The following is a 16,600-nucleotide window of genomic DNA, read 5'->3' on the forward strand; positions in this document are numbered from 1 at the left end:
TTTTACTTGGTAAAGAGATTGATTTTGGAGTCAAAAATGATGATCAAGGATGTGTCAAATTGATTAAGTTAAGAGATGACCGCTCAGAAGCTATTACATGGATTCTCAGAGTTAGTTAGTCCCATACCATTTCTTGTGTACTAGTAAAGTAGCTATATTGATTAACGGTTCAATTTCTTTGGTTTTTTTCATTGATTCAGAACAGAGCCGTTCATGGATTTCAATTCCGAACAGCATTTTTATCCATTACATACTTTGATCAGTTCATTTCCAAGCGCTCCTTCAAGGTGGTTTTCTTATTTCTTATCCGGCAAAAGTATAAATCTTTAATCAAATAATGTGATAATTATTCATATATGGTTAAGTTTGCAGGGCGATCAAACAACTTGGCTTAGAACACTTTCTGTGGCTTGCTTATCTTTGGCTGCAAAAATGGAGGAGCAAAGAAATCCCCTACTATCAGAGTATAAAGTCGAAGATTGCATAATTGAAAGGAGATGGATTAGCCAAATGGAGCTTGCGGTATTGTCAACATTGGAATGGAGGATGGATCCTATAACTCCTTTTGCTTTTATTGATTACTTCATCACAAAGATGCAGTTCAACAAGGAATATCCACCAGAAACAAAATACGACATCATTGAAGGGTTCCTCCTCTATCTTACCCGAGGTATTAATTAATTTCCATGAACAAGTATTGGTTCGTATTCGGTTATATTTCTTACTTGATTTAGAAAAACAATACTAACTGCTGCTTCTGTTCTTCAATAATGCAGTGATCAATTTAGTGCAGCATAGACCATCTGTTTTAGCAGCTGCTGCCACCATAATGGCATATGATCACCAATTAACGAGAGCAGGACTGGAAGCGAAGATTAAGTCCTTCCCAAATTTGAAGTTTCTAAAGATTGTGAGTTGCTTTTAACACTTCAGGTTATACGTATCGCCGGTATCGGTTAAACGAATATTGGATTCTGATAACGTGTGTTATCACTGTTATGCATCAGGAAGATGTGTGTTCAATCTACAAAATCTTGCAGGAAAAGGAAGATAATGGGAAGTCTACGCGGCCACCGGATTTCACACCGGCCGAGAGTACAGGAAGTGATTCAGCTAGAGAAACTGTGACCAGCTAGAAGTTGTCGTTTGGTGTAAAGAGTGTTGTATAATTACTTCACAGTCCATATGGAGTTGATCAGAAACACAGCTCCATTCAGAAATTAGGAAGCAAAAGATGAAAAAGAACCATAAACGGGGCTACATGTCAAAGCTGGTTTGCTGTAATTACCTGTTCATTTTTGGTGCATTTTTTTCCTTTCTTTCAGTTGTTTTCTTATTGGGTTTCCAATACCTTTGTGGTTCTTGCATGGGGTTGGTTCTGGCCTTCTGGGTTACTGATGTCTGTGCAACCCTACATTTTGATGGGATGCTTGGGATGCTTTATTGCTGGCTTTGAACTTTGAGAAATGAGATGAGAGGAGGGATATGTTCGGTTCCTGTGATTTGATGCATCTATGTTGGATGTTGGCCATCAATCAATCACAAATAGTGTTGTAAAGGTGTTTGATTTGATTTGTTTTGACTGTTCTGGGGTATTGCCTTTTAAGGCAAGGGGGCCATATGCTTTTTTTCCGTTTGAAGCATTTGGCTTTGCTGTGCAGTGTTATGAACATTACTGGAATCAAAAGGTTTCTCTATATTAATTGGGAGTAATGTTTCCTCTGATTCTGAAATTACAGTAAGAACCGCTGCAACTGCTGTAATGGTCTTTTCCTATTTGGTTGGGTATGCCTCCTTAGTTTAGGTTCCAAACTTCGAACCACGAAAGTGGTGCAAGACAAAGTAGTATCGCAATTATCAGATTTCATGAGCTTAAATCATGATTTAGATATATATTTTTTCTTCATTCTTCCAATTCAATCTGTTTTTTTCCTATTCAAATTAGCTCCTCAGCATAAAGTCATAAACATGATTGATTACATTAATCCATTCTTGAATTTCCATGAAAATCATTTCTTGCCGCCAATCATTTTACACAATTTCATGATTTTCATGGTACGTTCACACTTGTGTATAATTCCTATCCATACTTGTATATCATCGTAGACTGACCACTCTATACTACTATTTTCTCATAGAATATTGTGTTACCATTTTTCCATAATTCAAAATTACTAAAGGTATATCATATCTTACATATTAATTTCTTCCCATATGTTATATTTTAAAGCTTTAGTAACTGGATAAATTTTGTCTATTCAATCAGTGTGCTCAAGGCCGGAATAAGTATATTCCATTCACAATATCTGAAATGTGTTATTCATCCTATTCTTGTCTACCCTCATAAACCATGAATGACAATGTGCTATCACACATGTTTAAGTATGGGATGTGAAATTCACACTCTCAATTTTACAATCCATAATTCCACACTTTAATGTTTCTTTTTTGGTAACTTAAATTTTGTCATTATTAACTTAAACTTTGTTTTTTTTAGTGTGTTAAATAAAAAATAAAAAAAAAACATAGATTACAATTTAAAAAATGTAAATTTCATTTCCCTTGATTATCTTTACCACATGTCGAGATTAATGGGTATATCCTTTTCAATTCGTGCGCCTCACTTTGAAAGGCCTTGTGGCTAACAAGTAACAACACAACTTTTTGAAAGTAACAACACAACTGGCATGGCCTAACATTTTGGTGGTGTGTTACGACAAGGCGGTACATCTTTACGAGCAGAAATTCAAGTGGAATTGTTCAAACTCGAGCACTTGCAAGAGCTTCTAAAATTAAAAGAACCAGCACTCAAGAAAATAATGAAAGATCAAACAAAATATTCAATCGGTAAACACACTAATTTCCTGTAGAAGTTCTACCGGTTAGAAGTTAGGACAGCTATGACATATCATGGATTTACAAAAATTGGCACCATTTCTTTCAAAAGTGAGAGCATGTCCTATAGCCCTGAAATTGGCTAGCTACCAGACTCTTTTACAGTACGATAAGAATGATCTTTGAAATGATGTCACAAAATCTGAACCATGTAAACCATCATCGACATGTCAGTATCGAAGTACCTATTCTGTTTCGACTGATCCAGCTTCATTACACGGGAATAAATTTCAAAGCTGCTGAAATAGGCATGCCGAGAAATCCAAGTGTAACACTGACAAACCATTGCTGCCAAGTGAGAGGAGATGTACTTGCAAATGTACCCAGGAACTCGATGATTATGACTTGGAAGATTACAGTGCAAGATAGAACTGTCACAAACACGTAGTTCTGAAGTATGCCTTTGAAGACATTGATCTTCTCCATTTCTCTAGAACTGATCTCATTGAAAGCCTGAAAGAACACAACAATTATCCCATGCAAAGGGAACAGAATAGGAACCCAAGTATTTCAAGCAAAATCATTACACTCTATTTCTCCCTATTTTTAACATATTCACCATTTTATCTACCGGCTGTGGTGTAAACATCAAGAAACTTATCTCCCAAATGACACTATGACAGTTGCAACAATAAACTATCACATGCATGCATGCCCTAAGCTTATGAATACTCCAATCAATCAAGGAATACAGAATTAACTGAATTATTGAGTCAAGTTTTGTGATATGAATAATTACCTGGCAGAAGACAAATGAGTTGAAAATCAGGGTGTTTAATATCAAATCTGAATCTGGGCCAACAAGCTGAAAAGCTTCTTTTCCTTTAGTCTGCAGATACCATATTACTACAAACTGATACAGAGACTGCCCCAAGATATTTCTCCACATCACATTAGTAATGAAGTTTCCTGTCCTCCCAACTGGTGTTCTCTTCATCAAATCATCATTAGGAGGCTCAGTGGCTAGTGCAAGGGCTCCTAGAGTGTCCATGATCATGTTGACCCAGAGAAGCTGAACAGCGGTAAGGGGAGCACTTCCTAGGAACATTATTAATCCAAAAAAAAAAGTCAAGACATTAAAAGATTGGCATGATAAAGAACGAAAAAACATAGAAGAAACGAACATGTTGCAATCTGCTTACCAGTTAAACATGCTGAAGTAAAGTTGACTACAAGGGCAACCACATTAACTGTTAACTGGAACTGAACAAATTTCTGTATGTTCAAGTAAACTGAACGTCCCCATTTGGCCACAGTCACAATTGTAGAGAAGTTATCGTCCAGAATTATCACATCAGCGCTCTCTTTAGCCACCTGATACATTTAGGACATGCTCAATCACATTTCTAAAATTAGTGAACCTGGGATCGACAGCTATTAAAATTTAACAAAATAAAAAATAAATAAAAAAAAAGAAGATGATTGCCATGGGGTCTTTTCCTTGATATAACAATTAACAAGGCACATATTGGAACGTACCTCAGTTCCAGCAATTCCCATTGCAAGTCCTATATCAGCTTCATGAAGTGCTGGAGCATCATTTGTACCATCACCTGTCACTGCAACAACTTCTCCAAAAGTGGTTCTTAAGTGTTTTACAAGAGTATGCTTATCCATTGGCGAAGATCGAGCCATTACCTGCTCATAAAATGATATCAAATTGTGGTCAGCAAAAGAATCACTTCACATCAACCATGGAGGTATACCAACTTAAATGATTGATAGATGTCTTTCTTGAGCCATAAGTTTAAACATATTTACTTTTATCATCCATCTTGTTATTGATATGACGAGTGTAAATACCTTTACATAAAGACATATGGGACAGTATAAGATGAGAAAATCTACCTGAAGTTTGGGAATAATTTTTTGTAATTCTTCCTCACTCTTCTCACGAAATTCTGGGCCTTCAATTGCTAAACCTCCATCAGTCAAAATTCCGCATTCTCTTGCAATTGCTTTTGCAGTGTTTATGTTATCACCAGTCACCATTCGGACAGTAATACCAGCAGACCTACAAATCTCAACAGACTCCTTGACACCAGGACGAACTGGATCTTTAATACCCACAATTCCTATACATGTATATCCATTGAGAGGAATAGGACTTTCAGCAGAGAAGTCACTTCCAATGTCCATGTATGCCAGGCACAGAGTTCTGAGGGCTTCACTAGCAAACTGTTCTATGATACCATTCAAAAGATTGATGGAAGCTATATCAAGGGGAACTACCTCGCCATTTGGACCCATGTATTTGTCACAAGCAGCTAAAATTATCTCGGAAGCACCTTTACAATACACTCGGAAGCCACCTTCAGGAAGCTGTAGAACTACAGCCATCCGCTTCTTAGTGGAATTGAAGGGCTCAACTTTGACAAGTTTTGATGCTTGTCGTTCTGCCTTGAAATCTCCACCGAGTGACATCCCAAATCCCAGAACAGCTGCATCAGTGGGTGTTCCCAGTATCTCAATCCTGTCATCTTTGTTTTTAACAATATCTCCTCCAGTATTGTTAAATATGCACTGAAGTAGAACTTTCAAAGTAGAATCAGGTATTTCAGAGCAGAGGTCAGATGATTTGGTAGAGCTAGCCACGTCTTTGATTTTCAAACATATGCAAGTTTTTACAACCGTCATCCGGTTCGTAGTTAGAGTTCCAGTCTTGTCACTACAGATAGTTGTCGCCGATCCCATTGTCTCACAAGCAGCCAAATGTCGGACTAGTGCCTTATCGTTCATCATCTTCTTCATAGCAAAAGCAAGGCTTAATGTTACAGCCAAAGGCAAACCTTCAGGAACAGCAACAACTACAATTGTAACAGCTATAGCGAAAAATTCCAATATAACAACTGCATCATCTCCAGACCATGTTAGTCCTTGTTGCAGCTTGCGGCTGAACAATCCTTGAACTAATACAGCGAATGTCACTACAGCGAAGAACAGGCCTATTTTACCAATGATAGTTGCCACACCGTTTAGTTTCACCTGCAAGGGGGTTTCATCGTCTCCACCTTCAGTAAGAGTAGCCATCAATTTACCCCACTGGGTTCTCATTCCGACAGTAGTCACAAGCATCTTGCAGGATCCATCTTGAACTTTAGTTCCAGAAAGGAGAAAAGGATTGACATCATTAATGTTAACCGGTTCACTCTCTCCAGTTAAGCTGGACTCGTTGATCAGCATAGAAAAGCCAGAAATGAAAAGTCCATCAGCTGGGACCAGATCTCCAATATTGAGATGAACAATGTCACCAGGAAGTAAATCATATATTGACAACTTCTGTCTGAATCCATTTCTCGTAACATGAATTGTAATCTTTTTCTTTTCCTTGTCCAAGTCCTTGAACTGCAGGGACTGTTTATAATCACTGGTGGCAGTCACAAATACAACAAGCAAAATGCTGGCAACAATTCCCAGTCCATCATGGGCACCCTTTGGCCATCCTTCTGTCATTATCCCAACAATCAGAGAGACAAAGGCACAAACTCCAAGTATCATGAGGGTGGTGTCTTGTAGGGCTTCCCATACAAATAGCAAAAATCCACGAGATGGGCTCTCAGTGAATTTATTAACTCCATAAATTTCCTTTCTCGTATTAAGCAACTGCTCTGACGTAGAAATGCCATCGACAGTTGATGTTCCAAGCTTGCCTACAAGTCCCTCAACACCATCATGCATTTTGAGCTTCTTCACATCACGACCTTCAACAATGGATGCCAACTCATCAGCATCAATTTGAAAACCTGCAGCCTTGACTTCCTCAGGTACAGTGTAATCACTGGAAAATTTTAGCCCTGCACGAAGAAAAGGTTGGATCAAATTTGAAAAACATACACAAAGATGATAGAAACAGAACTGTTGCTCTTGCTTTACATAACCAACGTTAAACCGAGTTGATGAAGATTCTTACCTTGGATGAACTGAAGAGCAGCTTGCGAAACCAAGATTGCAAGTCTAAACTTCTCCTATTATTTCAACCGAAGAAGAAAGAATGGTCAGAAGATTTAAATCAACTTATTATAAGAGAGTAACAAAACAAACGTAATATTTTTCGGGGCATTATTAATAAATAAAATATGGTAGCAATGTCATTTAAGAAACCGAATCATTGAGTGAAATCCTCATTGTCCATGTTTATTTCATGACATAGGCGCCGCAGTTCAAGACAAATCGAACTTATGTTCATAAACATGCCGCATAAACTCAATTACAGCAGTCAATTTTGCTGAAACTGAGTCGGAAAGTAATAACATTGTGAGAATAGCAGTGAATAGCATCCACCTAAAGCACATCATCTTGGATTTCATCTTACTATGTACCCTGGCTTAGTTGAAGTATCACTCCTTCCATGTATAATTGTCGACAACGAAAACATGTAAATCTAAAGAACAAACACAAAACGAAACCTAACGCACGAGACAGATCGATCTATTCAAATCATTTCCTTCACTACTACTGTACAGATCCAAAAGTCACTGAATATTTAGAAGCTCTACTTATGACTACATATCTCATAAATCCAAAAAATAAAGCAAAAATAGAAACCTGATTAGAGCGTCGAATAGTCTCAGCCTCAGAACGCTTGTCGAGATTAGCAGTGAATCGAAACCTCCTCTTCTTGTTCTTCACAACCCAGCAAAGATTCCTCCATCTCTGAAGCGCCTCGTCCGATGAGTTCTTCGCCTTCAGATCAAAATTCTCGTTCAAATAGCTCTCCATCTTCTTCTTCTTCTCCGCCCAAACCAAACTTCTCCTGGCTCTTCTTCAATCAAACACTATAAATATCAAGCACACAAAAACCAGTAATAAGTACAGCGCGAGGAAAAAAAAATCAAAGAAAACTCGCACAAAAACTTTTACTTTTGAATAAAGCTGTATTAAAGTGACGACGGCTTTTGATGTCAAAAGTTACGAGAAGAAACGACCGGAGTTGACCTTTGAAAACCGGACTCGGTCTAGAGAGGCAGGGACTCACTCTGCGAGTGTTGACTGAGCTCCATGGTTTCCGATCCCGGCCTATTTGGACAAATGGAAACGCGTCTACCCCTAACAAATGGTTGTTAGGGGCGAGTGGGATGCCGCGTTAAGTTTATAAATTAATGGCGCGTGATTGGAGAGTGGAACGTGATTCGCGTTGGGGGCATGTGGGTGTTTGGTGGCCAATGGGGATGGAGCAGTGGTGGGAAATAAAATATTGGCCCCGTTACTTTTTGCAGGTTTCTGCGAACGACCCCGGTAATTTCTCTTTTTCGTGTCTGTACGGGCTGCGATGGAGAAATCACATGGGAAAAGCCTCGAAGGCGTGTTTTCACTTTTCACAACGTAGATTCGTGGTAATTGAAAAAAGGAAATTTCTTTGTCATCGAAACTTCTCGGAAAACAGAAAAAAAAATAAAAAATTTAAAAAAATTATGATTTATGATCATACTTGATCCTCGAAGTTTTGAGAATTTTAGTGTGAAGTTACATGGGGATTTTAGTATGAGAAATGATTTGTTAGTATGGTTGGTAATTGGATCGATTACCCTCTCCAGTCTCATAGGATAGTTGCTAATAACTTACTATAGAATTGTTTTATGACCGTGGGAAAATCTCATTTAAGATATTCTTTCAAATTACTATAAATTATGCATACATGTTTTGTTTAAGTTCAAACTAACTAATCATGTAAAATTTAAAGGAAAAATGCATAAATACCTAAAAATTAGAAAGTTAAAGCCCATTCTAATGAAATTATAATCTCTTAGCCCATTCCAATGATTCTTATACAAAAACATTATTACATGCATAGAATTAACAGGGTTGCTCACCTGCGGACTTCATTTTAAGGGACAGAAAGAGACAACTCACTAACATCCGTTAGATATTAAATGAATCAATCCTACGATTCTGATGAAAAAATGATCTCACCCCAACTCTTATCCCAACTCCAGCAGATTTGTTCTTCTTCTTGTGTTCATCTTCTTCTTCTCTCAGATCTCTTCAAACCCAATTCTGTTCATCTTCTTCTCATCTCATACATATTGTTAGTCTCAAACCATGCTATCTGCTCTGAAACCAGATTTTTCATTTTCATGGAATTACTCTACCTTTGATTTGTTTTCTCCACTTTCCTACTTGATTTCAGTGGAGTAAGAAAGCATACCTTCGATTTGTTGGGTTCTTCTTTCTCTTATACTGCGGAATGATATTCCTAAAGATCCAGCAATTTAGTTTTTCTATTCTTGTTGGATTTTCTTTGAGTTCAAATTACATCAGTCCTATGAATGATGAAAATAGAAAAGGGTATAAGATCTCGCAAGGTCCAGAATCTGGTGATGGAGGGTGAAGAATAAGGGAGGATCCGGCGGTGCAATTTGGAGCGTCGCCGTCGATCGGAGACAAGAAGGACTCGAAGGTGATGCGATCTACGAGAGCGCCACCGGCGACGGACCAATTCGTAGCGGAGCTCCATGAAGAGACGTCGTCGTTTTGTGTTTCCATGGTGGTGAAATATATGAGGCTATTAGGAATTATAGATAAGATGGTGAGATGAGAGTAGAAGAAGAAGAATGAGATCTTTAATCAAAAACAAAAGAACAAAAAAAAAAGAAACGGATCTGGGTGGAATGGTGAGATGGAGATGAACATATGAGCAGCTAGAGAGGTGAAAGGAGAAGAGAACAAATCTGCTGGAGTAAGGATACGAATTGGGGGTAAAATCATTTTTTCATCAGAACCGTAGGATTGATCCATTTAATATCTAACGGGTGTTAGTGAGTCGTCCCTTTCTGTCCCTTAAAATGAAGTCCGCAGGTGAGCAGCCCTGATAGAATTAAACCCCACAAATCTCACTTTTTCTCTTCTCCTCCCGATCTGCTCTCTCTCTCTCTCTCTCTTGATATCTACACCGTCACTCGGAGCAGTGCGTCGTCGCCGGCAAGCCACGAGGAAGAGCTCCGATCTCCAACTCCAAGCATCTTCATGCTGTCTCGGTCCAACACGCCTTTGCCGGTGAGCCAATTTGCCTAAGCCTCGAGAAGAAGATCTGATCTCCAAGCAGCCGAGCTCCAATCTCCGATCTGCAAAACCAAAGACGTTGGAGTCGCGCCTTAAAAGTGCCGCTCGCACAATCGCTGAATCTGTTGCTGGTTTGTTTCCACAAATCGATGCGAGCCAAGCTTGCCGATCTCCGTTTCGTCACCATGACCGCCTTGGACGGTGGACTTAGAGGTTGTGGCTTTGTTCTCAAGGTTCTGCGACGGAGCTAGATCCAGATCGTGCCTCTGCATCCCTTTGGCGACAAGCTGGTTCATACATGTTTGAACTCAATTGTGACCTTATCCAATGAAGCACCATGAACAAAATCGGAAGTTGTTTGCGAAGCTTTTATATAATTGAATTGGGTAAGTTGTTCGCGAAGTGTTATATGACCAGTGGAAATGATTATCATTTGCAAATAATGATTGAATGTCTCAGTAGGATAGACAGTGGACCACGTGATTGAATTGGGGAAGTTGTAGTGCTCTGCTTCCATTCCATATTTCTTATATAGCCTTTACTATTTGTAGGGTCAATAATTTATAAAGTGTTACCGGAAGTGAGTAATCTTTTTAAGCTTCTTCTTTTTCTTCTTCTTCTTTTATTTTTTTCATTTTATAATGTTTTGACTGATTATTGAGGGTCATTAACATGACTATTGGGCCCAGTAACTTAATTACTGAGATCAATAATTGATTACTAAGGGTCGGTAACTGATTATTAGAGATTACTAGGGGTCAGTAACTCGATTACTAGGGGTTAGTAACAAATTATTAGGGCCGGTAATTGATTGTTAGATGTTAGTAACTGATTATTGGGGGTTAGTAACTGATTATTGAGGGTCAGTAACCGATTATTGGGGGCCAGTAACCGATTAATAGGGTTCAATAATTGATTATTGGGGGTCAGTAACCCAATTATTGGGAGTCAGTAACCGAGTTACTGGTGACCAGAATCCGGCGACTAGAAAAAATCCGAGTTTCTAGGGGTCAGTAACTGAGTTACCGGTGATCGGAATCCGGCAACCGGAGAAAATATGAGCTACTAGAGATCAATAACGGCGACCTAAGAAATCTCTGGCAACCGGAGTCCGGTGAGGTTTTGGCCAAGTATTCTCGCTCTTCCACTTTGTCTCTCTATACATGTTGAAGTGGTGAGGGTGAAATTAATAAAAATTTCACTTTGTCTTAAAAATATATAAAAATTATTTTTATTATGACATTAATAAAGATTTGTGTATTTAGGCATAAAAAATGTTACTTTATATTGAAATGAGCTCATGAAAAAAATTATCATTAAAATGAGAAATGAGAGGTTTAAATTAATGTTAAATGGGTATTTTCCCAAATTCAAATTCAAATTCAAATGCTTGTGACGAGTAATATAAGATAAAGTTCAATTCATACCAGTAAGTAGAAACACGTTATTGTTGCTGCATCAAATTTTTTAAAGGAAAATAAATCTAGTATGTGAATTAATAACAAAAGTGCCAAACATTTTGGACATTTTCTAACAAACCTATTCCGTCTTCAAATATATCATTCGGCATACCATACTATCTTATATTATTTCTAGGATCCAATAACCTTCTTTTTTTTGTTTGGTCCACTGGTTTAGAATAACATAAATGCTATAAACATCTTTCATGTTCTAAATATTTAGTTCTAATTTTCAAAATTTGCAGGCACTTGCCTGCACGTCAACTACCAGAAAAGCCCGAAGGACCACTTAAACTAGCTTTATTTTTATAAAAATTGCCAATGACTTGCCATTTCCTCATCAATTTGGTTTCCACTATCCTAAAACCGGTTTAGAAAATTACTCTTCATGATTCAAGGTATCTTCTTTAGGAGAAATTTTTAAATGCTACGGGAGGAACACATGACAGTCTGACGTGGTCTTACATTTTAATTAAATTTAGACATGTGGATTTTTTACATGTGGGTTTAGGGATTAGGGTTTAGTATTTAAAAAACAAAATAAAACCCAAAATAGTATTTGATAAAATAGCTGAAATAATGTTTCATGAAGAAAATTTACATGTCTAAATTTAATTGGAATATAGAACCACATCAAACTGACACGTGGTCCTCCCGTAGCATTTAAAAATTTATCTTTAGGATGATAGAAACCAAAAGATAGTTTTTCTTAAAGAAGACACCTTGAATCATGAAGAGTAATTTTCTAAGCCGGTTTTAGGATAGTGGAAACCAAATTGGTGAGGAAACGGCAAGTCATTGGCAATTTTATAAAAATAAAGCTGGTTATGTGGTCCTTCGTGCTTTTCTGGTAGTTGACGTGCAAGCAAGTGCCTGCAAATTTTGAAACTTGCCATATCTTGAACCTCATACTGAAGCCAAGACTCCAAAGAGATCATGTGTGACCATCTTTCTTGGGCTAGCTAGTCTTGTACTCTTGTAGTTGGAACAATATGTTTTCCGAATCATAAATGCAGGTTTCGAATTATGTCAATTAGATTGGAATTGCTGAAACATAAAAAATTCAGTTATTCATGAGTAATGAGAAATGTGTGTTTTCGTATTAGTAAAATAACTGGACGATGATTGATATATGTCAAATTGGTTCTATATTAATTATTCTATTCTGCATATAACATAACGGCCTGGGACATGAACTTTTTTTTTTGGTCAAGGGGAAATGAACACTTGAGGATACAATTCGAATTGAGATGGGAAATCTACAAGGTTGGTTGATCTTGAGGAAATAAAGCAACCATCAATCTACACGATATGATCTATTTCTTTTGCTCTCTTAGAAGACGGAGTCCAACATATTTGGGCCATGATATAGCTCTGCTCGAATGAGGCCAAGAGGCCCAGAATTAAAGACTAAAATTCAATGGCTATCATCGAAATCATAACGTCCATCATGAGTTTCTCTTCGAATGAGGTCAAAAATCTGTTCTTGTCCTCTTTGTAAATGTTCATTTTCAGACCCAAAAAAAAGAGTTCATTTTCAGACCCAAAAAAAATAAAAACAAATGAAGTTCATTTCCAATATATTTGATATCGACAAAACAGTACATTGAATTTTCGACATGACATTGTATTGATTTTCATGTGTTGGTAGACTATATTACTTTGATATGGAGCTTGTCTACGACTGTAAATACTCAATCTACCTTTGATGTACTAATATCGTAAATGTACCAAACAAACGTTGTACGTGATTGCTTTTGGAGTACTTCTCATAGTAAAACATTTCTTTTTGGCTAGTGTTGTTAACACATAATTTTGTGTTATTAACACATCTAATTTATAATGAGAACTAATCATGAAACAAATTCAAGTGGTAAGTTTGTAAATAAAATTAAAATATGTGAATAAAAAAATATATGGGATGTGTTAATAAGACTAACCTTTTTTTTGGTAAGTTCTTTAACAATATTATCATCCTTATCACATAGTAATCCAAATGTGGCTCACTCAATAAGTTACTGTTATATTCGCTTAACAGGTCCACCATTGATAGGCAAAAACAATAGTTACAATGAATCGTCAGCCAAGAGATAACACAGTAACAAGAACACTAAGTAGATCGAAGACAAAATGGAAGACCCCACAAGCCAGATTATTCTGATTCCTAGGCCATCTAAGAATGTGTGGACGTACATATACTACCAATTCATGCGCGCACTTGCAAATCACAAAACATGACCACCCATGAGATCAAGATATGAAGATGTTATATATCACACATATTCATCTTCTTAAATCATATGTTTAATCGCATTGACCAAATGATGGATTAGACAAATCTCATTATCCATTTTGAAAACGACGAAATGAAAGATCCTCACTCAATCATCCGAGTATTCTTATCTGGCCGCAGCGAATAAACCACACACAAGCTTCTAATAACAATTGGTTAAAATATTGTATAGTTTGAAGTTGACATATGTTTAGTCATTATAGTTTTATTTTAATCTAAATAGTCCTTAAAGTCACGATTTTTCATCCAAATAGTTATTTCGTCAATTTTCTCAGTTAAAATGCTGACGTGACCGTTAAAATTTACAATGTCTTTAACGGCCATGTCAGTATTCTATCAGAAAAAATTGACGAAAATACCATTTAAATGAAAAATTATAACTTTAAGAATTATTTAGATTAAAATAAAACCATAAAAACTGAATATATATCGACTTCAAATCATAAGAATTAAACAAATTTCAATTCATAACAATTTCACGATCTCATTCTTAAATCGTACATCCTAAATTTTTTCTGAAACGTAAAAATAAATATATGTTCCAAAGTAGATAAAAAGTGAAACTAAATGTGCCGACAATGAGTTGGTGTTGGACGCACTAGCTAGCTACACGTGCAATAGTCGACCTAAATTCTTTGAAAGGAAATTGGTTTCAGTCACACCTCATGAGTCCATCAAATCGTGTGACATGTTATGTCTCCCTTATCCAAGTCCATCAAATCCATGCGAAAACTGAAAATGTACGAAGTCACCGCCTTAGCTTGGAAAAGCAATATCGGAGTGGGAGGCAAAAGAGTGTACACGCGTGCCTTATAAAAAGAAATCTCAGACTTCTGTATCATCCATCTTAATTCATGATGATAAATAGTGTATTTGTATGAGGTTTGGTTTCTGATTCAAAAGTAGGCTAGGGGAAACTAATTAGGCACATGGAATGAGATCAATGGACATGGAACAAAACTCAAACGAAAGCATGGATATACATAGTTTATAATGATTATGTCAAAAAATGACTTCAAGTAATTTCGATTCTATAGAATTATCCAATCCAACCTTTTCCCGACGTGACATGGAATCAATATATGGAGGACTTGAGTTGGTCTGCTTATAAATTCTGCAATGAGCACACTTTTCTTCATCTCCTTTAGAAACTATGATGGCTTATAAAGATAATGTTGTGGATGTCGCTTATACGATATAATTTTTATCCGCTAAAATTGTTGCATCTGTTGGAGAGGAAAGATCTCACACCATAAAAGAGATAAATAAAATACAACTTATAAATTGATGAATCACACTTAATTGTACTGAGGTCTTTTGTGATTAAAACTCAACACCTTAAAAATTGTTAAGTTGAGACAATATCCGTACAATGGTGATCAATGGGCCACGCTTGTCCTTGTTTTAGTTGGTATCAGAGCGAGTCCCTCTTCAATTACGTCTCCCAACATAATGAGTCCATATTTGGGTTCATCGAATTGCCATCGGAAAAATTTTGATTGGCCCATACCATACCAAATGCCTGCAATGGGCCTTGGACCGCATACTTCAATTTTCGATGTGGGAATTGGACTGAATAAATTTCACGTGCAGACTTAAAAAGTTAGGTTGCACGTGAAGGGGAGTGTTGGAGAGGAAATATTCCATATCATAAAAGGGATAAATAAAATACAATTTATAAGAGCAACTTTAACAAACTCTATTTTAGCTTTTAACTATTTTAGAGAGCGTATTTAGTTTTTTTTTAATATTTTCGAAGCTCCAGCATACTAGCCAAAGTTTAGCTATTATGACTTTTAGCTATCTCGCTAGCTAAATATAGCTAGCGAGATGACTCATATGAGGTTAGCTATAATTTAATACATTCCTTGTAAGATATTTTACGTGATATATATAAATATATTTAAACTATTTAATCTTTATTTGAATAATAGTGTCTATGTAATGCTAACTAAAATAGAAAACATTGATGCAACCGCATTTCAAAAGTGGCTAGCCAAAATGACATTTTAGCTAATTTGACTAAAATTTAACTTAAAAATGACTAGCATTGCTAAAGATGCTCTAAGTAGATAGATCACACTTAATTGTACCGAAACCTTTTGTGATCTAAGTGGATAGATCACACTTAATTATACCGAAACCCAATATCTTAAAGGTGGTTAAATTGAGACAATATCGATACAATGGTGATTCACAGGCCACGTTTGTCCCTGTCCTAGTGCATCATCTAATATTGTAACATCAAAAGTCACCCAGCCAGGACAGTGGAAAATGAAAATAATTTCATATTCAACATTATTCCACTATTGAAATTTATATTACTATTTTCGTTTCTACATGATTTCTTTTCTTTGTCATATAGCAACGTAGTTTAATAATGTACGCACTATGTTCATTATTATGTTGTGTCACGCTAAACCTTACTTTATTATACCATTACTTATTGAATTATATGATTTTATAATATAGATGATCCCGGTCGTAGTAATTAATAACAATTGTACGTATGCACCGTTTATTTCACATTTCTCAAAATTGGTCTAGATAGCATTACAAGAAATATCGTAAAACATGCAACCAAATACTAATCGATTGTTAGGCGCCATCTTGCGATCATATAACCTAAGCTTCAAGTTAATTGTCAATCGCAATGACACCATAATCAGAGAAGGAACATTTTTAGATTACCTATCTTGCATATATATATATATATACACGGATTTTCTCAGTTGTGGACGTCCGCACTAATTTTTTTGTACGGATTTCCATTTTTACACCACTTTTCAATTAAATTTCCTCATCTCCACCGTCTAGTATCTAGATAATATTGTGTAGATCATCTCTGCAAAATTTCAGCCAATTTGGTGATCGTTAAGGCCCTCAAACTCGAAAAATAAATAAACGGACTGAATTCTGTCCGGTTGTGTTCATACCAAGAAAAACTCGAGTT

General features: G+C 36.6%; 2 protein-coding genes across 2 annotated transcripts; one reads left to right on the forward strand and one right to left on the reverse strand.

Annotated features, from left to right (window-relative positions):
* The first annotated feature begins 510 nt into the window (after positions 1–510).
* Positions 511–1,136, forward strand: LOC101295490 (cyclin-D3-1-like). Its single transcript, XM_004292708.1, has 3 exons — positions 511–670; positions 777–910; positions 1,008–1,136. Exons 1-3 carry the CDS (start codon positions 511–513, stop codon positions 1,134–1,136), a joined length of 423 nt encoding a protein of 140 aa, XP_004292756.1.
* A 1,509-nt stretch (positions 1,137–2,645) lies between these two features.
* LOC101310952 (calcium-transporting ATPase 1, chloroplastic-like) lies at positions 2,646–7,917 on the reverse strand. Its single transcript, XM_004290916.1, has 8 exons — positions 7,831–7,917; positions 7,441–7,670; positions 6,806–6,860; positions 4,744–6,689; positions 4,375–4,533; positions 4,038–4,209; positions 3,635–3,933; positions 2,646–3,348 (listed from the first exon to the last, which is right to left on the reverse strand). Exons 2-8 carry the CDS (start codon positions 7,612–7,614, stop codon positions 3,109–3,111), a joined length of 3,045 nt encoding a protein of 1,014 aa, XP_004290964.1. The 5' UTR covers positions 7,615–7,670; positions 7,831–7,917; the 3' UTR covers positions 2,646–3,108.
* Positions 7,918–16,600: the final 8,683 nt, after the last annotated feature.

The sequence above is a fragment of the Fragaria vesca genome, linkage group LG2 (assembly GCF_000184155.1).
Source record: "Fragaria vesca subsp. vesca linkage group LG2, FraVesHawaii_1.0, whole genome shotgun sequence".
In the NCBI taxonomy this organism is placed as follows: Eukaryota; Viridiplantae; Streptophyta; class Magnoliopsida; order Rosales; family Rosaceae; genus Fragaria; species Fragaria vesca.

Bases quoted from the DNA above. Each gene is read 5' to 3' on its own strand.
- LOC101310952 (XM_004290916.1), bottom strand. From the start codon at position 7,614: ATGGAGAGCTATTTGAACGAGAATTTTGATCTGAAGGCGAAGAACTCA. The intron at 6,690-6,805 runs GTAAGAATCTTC...TTCTTCGTGCAG, and splicing joins TGCTCTTCAGTTCATCCAAG to GGCTAAAATTTTCCAGTGAT. The intron at 3,349-3,634 runs GTAATTATTCAT...GTGTTCTTTCAG, and splicing joins ACTCATTTGTCTTCTGCCAG to GCTTTCAATGAGATCAGTTC.
- LOC101295490 (XM_004292708.1), top strand. From the start codon at position 511: ATGGAGCTTGCGGTATTGTCAACATTGGAATGGAGGATGGATCCTATA. The intron at 671-776 runs GTATTAATTAAT...TCAATAATGCAG, and splicing joins CCTCCTCTATCTTACCCGAG to TGATCAATTTAGTGCAGCAT. The intron at 911-1,007 runs GTGAGTTGCTTT...GTTATGCATCAG, and splicing joins ATTTGAAGTTTCTAAAGATT to GAAGATGTGTGTTCAATCTA.